Raw genomic sequence first — 5,772 nt, 5'->3', positions numbered from 1 at the left:
ATTGTTTCACGCTTTGAAGATTGCCGACTTTCATAACCTTTCTTAACTTTCTAAGTATGCTTATACCATCGTGATTTTCGGGGAAAACAGTTCCGTGTAAACACTTCCAAACCGCATCGATTTTGGTGCGGTTTCGAAGTCGTGAAACCGTATCGATGTGAAACCGCGTTAGTGTAAACGCTGCCTCGGTCGCCCATAGTCTGGTTAGTGTTTCCATATAATCGTCCCAATCGCATCTGAACATTATTTGAAACGACTGGGGGCGATCGGGACGAGCCGGACAATCATATGGAAACCAGGCGTGTGATGTCACGTTATTTGAGACGGTTTTAACGGCCGACTCAACTGATCGCGATGTTTCTTTATGAAAATCCATTTTTTGGACTTCCAGATTTGTAAAGTTCACTCACCTACTATTTTCTGCGTTGTCCCGAGTGACTCGATGGGCTTTTGGGACGCTTCGTTTTCCCCTTCAGATCTGACGCGTCGTAGTTGACGACGCATCAGATTTGAGCAAAAACCTGAGCACTGGCCCCGCGTCTACTACCCAAAATTACAAGATGTGCAAACTTTCTCCCAGCCCTGTAGCAGTTACAAGGCCTACAAAAGCTTTGTCAGGTTACAATCTTCCTCCGGTATCCCAGAAACATTTCCGCCTCCAGTCGCTCTCCGATCGGACGCAAAGAGAAATCAACGTCAGCCTAGAAGGAGCTGGGCAAGAGTAATAATAACAAATCAAGTGAAGCTATGATCTTGCCAGTTATGAACGCAATTTTTACATTGCGTAGAGAAGCCTGAAAAATTCAGGACTTCAACGGGGTTTGAACCCGTGACCTCGCGATTTCGGTGCGACGCTCTAACCAACTGACCTATGAAGCCACTAACATTGGGAGCTGGTCATTTGTGGGTTCTAATGGTCCCGTGAGGAATCAATCAAAGATGAAATGGTATATGAAATGAATCATATATGAACTGCGGATATGAAATCAATTGAAGTTATGATCTTCGCAGTTATGAACGCAATTTTTACAATTGCGTAGAGATGCCTGGAAAATTCAGAACTTCAACGGGGTTTGAACCCGTGACCTCGCGATTCCGGTGCGACGCTCTAACCAATTGAGCTATGAAGTCACTAACGTTGGGAGCTGGTCATTTGTGGGTTCTAATGGTCCCGCGAGGAATGAATCAATGATGAAATGGTATATGAAATGAATCATGTATGAACTGCGGATATGAAATCAAGTGAAGCTATGATCTTCGCAGTTATGAACGCAATTTTTACAATTGAATCATATCCGCAGTTCATATATGATTCATTTCATATACCATTTCATCATTGATTCATTCCTCACGGGACCATTAGAACCCACAAATGACCAGCTCCCAACGTTAGTGACTTCATATCTCAGTTGGTTAGAGCGTCGCACCGGAATCGCGAGTTCACGGGTTCAAACCCCGTTGAAGTCCTGAATTTTCCAGACATCTCTACGCAATTGTAGAAATTGCGTTCATAACTGCGAAGATCATAACTTCACTTGATTTCATATCCGCACTTCATATATGATCCATTTCATATACCATTTCATCAATAACCAATCAAACATTCACTACTTGCACAATTCCATAATACACCTCTATTAATATTACTCCAAAGCTTTTGCATGACCATTGTTTGTAATTTCTCCTGGGACTTGAAAATGTTCCAAGATAAGTCGAAAACAATGCCTATGCAGTTTTTGGGGGGATGGGTGGGGGGGGGGGGGGGGTAAAAGAGGTGTATTATGGGATTTGAGCAAGTAGAAACATGGTTGTGGCCCAGGGAACTAAACCAACAGAGGATTTCGTCTCCATTTAACACATTACCCCTAATCCGTAATCTTGATCACTAAAAGTATAACTTTATTTTAACCATCAATCTTATTGCCTCGGACCATAATCAACTTAATCGCTCTAACTCCAGCAGTAAGACGACCAACCCGCCCCTGGATGTAGTCGCAAGTCGTCCTCGAGTTGTCTTCGAGGACCTTTTCTCTTCCATGCTGCTAAGAGACAAGAGATGGTTGTCGTCTTTAACATCAAAGATGTCACGTATCTTCGCAATATCGGACATTCATGTTGATGTACAGGAAAATCTTTGCCTGGTTGAAAGTTGGTCGGCAAGCGACTACAAAAATGATGTGCTTATAGTGGCGGGCGATGTAACCGACAACACGTCTCTTTTGAAAACTGTTCTCAAGTCTCTTGCTGAAAAGTTCTGCAAAGTGTGCTACGTACCAGGTAATTTGCCCTGTCAATTTCGGTAGTTTTAAGGATCCAATTGAGGCGCATCATGTTTTTATATTGAACATCCATGGACTGCTTCTGTTGACCCGGAACTCAAACCACTTTTTGTGGACAAACCCTGATTTTTATTTATGAAGGGCTTTACAAGACGACCCTTGCAGGTCCTCTTAAAGGATGTGATATCTTGTTTCTCTCTTGCCTTGCCAGCCCCTTTCATTGTTGGTCACAACCTCCACCTTTTAAATTGCCACAGAGGTATTGATTGTTCAAAGGTCCTAAAGAAGGGTTGGTTCAGCTGTGGTCCACACAGGTAGGCTATGGCCATTGTTTGAGTTTACAGGGGGTGGGGGAATATACCATGGGTCCATGTTTTATTGGTTCTTAAGAGATATTCTTGTTTGGATTGTCTTGGATCCTGCTTGTACATGATAATGGCACAATATTTACATTTATTAAACACTGAACTACAGATGTCAGATTTCCAGCATTTTTATTGGCTCTCAGGACCCAGTCTATCAGTTCACATACCTGCTGTACCTAATATGGTCAAGGAATGTGTCAGCAATAAACTGAGCTGAAAATATTTTTGCAGCTCTGAGAAAAAATGGCCGGCAAAAGCCATTTTGGACTGGAATTGAACGAGGAAGCAATCAACGCTTTACTTGACAATACTACCCCCAGGAACACCAAAGAAGAGGGGTTGATCCTGGAGTTTTTAATAAAAGAATAATTATTATTCTACTCGGGCTTGCTGGATATAAAATGATTGTAACCAACTCTACGCTATGCGCCTGTTTGGTCATCTGTCACTTCATATCCAGTGCGCTCTCATAGAATAATTGTTAAATATACTGTAGTTCCAGCCTCACAGCAACTAGACTGGTAACAAAAGTAGGGTATTGGGTAGTGCATGGAGATATTTTGGGATGCTGTGGAAGGAGATTGTGAGTTCAACTCTGGCTGGACCAACACTAGTGGCCTTTAAATAGCTGAGAAGAAAGTGCTGCCTTTGTAATGATGATATCAGCCGTGTGGACTATAAACTGTAGGCCCTGTGTCACAACCCTTGTTCAAAAACTCTGTGGGATATTAAATAACCCACTCCCTATTTGAAAAAAGAAAAGGTGACAGAGTTCCCAGTGTTGTGCTCTGGCATCAGTTCTCCAGCAAAATGTGCCCGGCTTGGCAGTGATGTTTCAAAAAGGCTTATGATGTATGACGCCACATGAAAAAAAAATCCAAAGTCAAAGGGGACTTTGCTGAGTGCTGGGACATATAGATATTGATGTTAAGTTTCGTATACTGTTGTGTTTATTTGAGTAGTTAGTACTTTCAAACACAGCCTCATGAGCTTCACACTTTAAATATACGATACAATACAACACAACACAACACAACACAACACAACACAATATTTGTTTATTTCCACCATTCGCAGATCTCTCTGAATTACTGGTGGGGTCAGACAATGCACTCACAAACATACAAATATATGTGTAGTTTTATAAATATAAAGACAAATATAGTATAGTAGCAATATAGTAAAATCGTATGCGCATAATTACGCACAATTAATATACGACGCATATTTAACTGACACGAATTCTGAGAACCGGTCTGTTCGGCCAAGTAACACATGGCATGATGGTCCTGACCTCACCGAATACGAAGTTTGCATCGAAACGACCCTGCTAGAAATTAGGGGGTAAAGCGGGCTTGCGTGCATAATTTCCATCACAAATTTCTTGCACGCCCGGTGGCATCTGGCCTCTAGGGACAGTAGCCCGGCACGCGCGATGGCGTCCTGGCAGCTCAAGTCAGGACCAAAGATGATTCGTAGGGCTCTCTTTTGCACTCTTTCTACCGCCATGCAGAGATACTGCGGTAAGTTTGCAAAAACTGCCGATGCATACGCTAGGACAGATCTTAGTAGGGAGCAGTACACAGCCACCAAATCCCCATCTTGTACCCCACAAACTCTCAGTTTTCTAAGAGCATAGAGGCGACGGCTTGATTTCCCTATTATATAGTCGCAATGAGTCGACCAACTGAGGTCCATAGAAATATACACCCCAAGGAGCTTGAACGATTCCACCGACTCAATAACAGAACCTCCTACCGCTATTGGTTGACTGTAGCAACTATTATAAATAAATAAATAAATAAATATATATAGTATATATAGTTTCACTTAAAGCAACAAATAAAAACAAATGGAGTAATCCCCCTTGTTTTGTGGTTGGACTGTTAGGGTAAACTTCCTGCAAAATGTATTGCTAAAACATGAAAAAAATTGGATTGGTGCAACACACTCTTTTATTGCCAGTACCTATTTACACATAGCCCATAACAGATTGTAGATCCAATTTGGGTTATTTAATGTGCTACACAATTGTTGCCAGACAGGGGATGGGTTTGATTTATCATCATTCTCAGGTAAAACTTGAAAGTCTAATGACCTACCAGTGTCATTACGAGAGCACCAAAAATATTTTTAATAAGAACGGACGTAATAATAATAATAATAATAATAATAATAATAATAATAATAATAATAATAATAATAATCAAGGCTGAAATTAGTGTTAAAGATAAAGTTGAGTGGAAGGAATAAGATCATGGCTGTCAACACATGGGCTGTTGCAATCTTGAGGTACAGTATAGTGCAGGAGTGATAGAATAATAATAATAATAATAATAATAGAGCGGTTTTCCATTGAGTGTCGTACAACCAAAACCAAAGTAATTACTTTGGCCAATCAAAATGGATGGAGACAATCCAGTAAACCAATGAAAACTCTCAGTAATTACACCTAGCTGACACAAAGCACGGGAAAATGTGCATGCGCGAGCCATGATTGGCTTTTGGTTTTACTTCTGATTGGTTGAAAAATTGCCACGGGAACTTTGAACCAATCAATGAGTGAAGTAATTATGAACTAAAGCAATTCGCTTATTGCTTTCGACACTCAATTGAAAACCACTCTAATAATAATAATAATAATAATAATAATAATAATAATAATAATTATTATTATTATTATTATTATTATTATTATTATTATTATTATTACTATTGCTTGTCTGGCCAGAGTTTGAACTGCTCACTTCCCACTTGGTAGTCAGGTGCTCCAAGGAGTTTCATTGTGGATACCAAAATCATGTATGGGAAAACTATTGTGCATTTTGAGATAGTGCCTTTAGAACAACGAGACTCTTGGTATGCAAGAGTGAGGCATTGTTTCAAGATTGAAAAAGATATTCTCTGAGCCACTGAAGTTATGTATAATTTATCAATGGTTATTCAGGGATACTCAGAAAAAATGACCTTCAGATTACTAGTTTGGATGACCTACCAATGAGCTACAGTGTGCTCTTGGGATTCAGGTGACTTGTGAAAAGACCAAGAGACTGGGAACCGGGCATCCACTTCTTTAACATCACTTGTGTCTGGAAATGGCACAGTGTACTTCTGTACTAAACTCCTCA

The 5,772-nt window shown here is 40.5% G+C and overlaps 1 protein-coding gene across 1 annotated transcript in view; it reads left to right on the top strand.

Annotated features, from left to right (window-relative positions):
- The first annotated feature begins 1,773 nt into the window (after positions 1-1,773).
- The window catches only part of LOC138043043 (acyl-carrier-protein phosphodiesterase PptH-like), a 5,341-nt gene continuing 1,342 nt past the window's right edge, over positions 1,774-5,772 (top strand). Inside the window, exon 1 of the mRNA XM_068889152.1 lies at positions 1,774-2,277. Coding sequence (XP_068745253.1) covers positions 2,037-2,277 — 241 coding nt within the window. The 5' untranslated portion in view covers positions 1,774-2,036. The remainder of the gene's footprint in view (positions 2,278-5,772) is intronic.

This window comes from Montipora capricornis, chromosome 3 (assembly GCF_036669925.1).
Source record: "Montipora capricornis isolate CH-2021 chromosome 3, ASM3666992v2, whole genome shotgun sequence".
Classification (NCBI taxonomy): domain Eukaryota; kingdom Metazoa; phylum Cnidaria; class Anthozoa; order Scleractinia; family Acroporidae; genus Montipora; species Montipora capricornis.
This window is presented reverse-complemented; position numbering and strand designations above follow the sequence as displayed.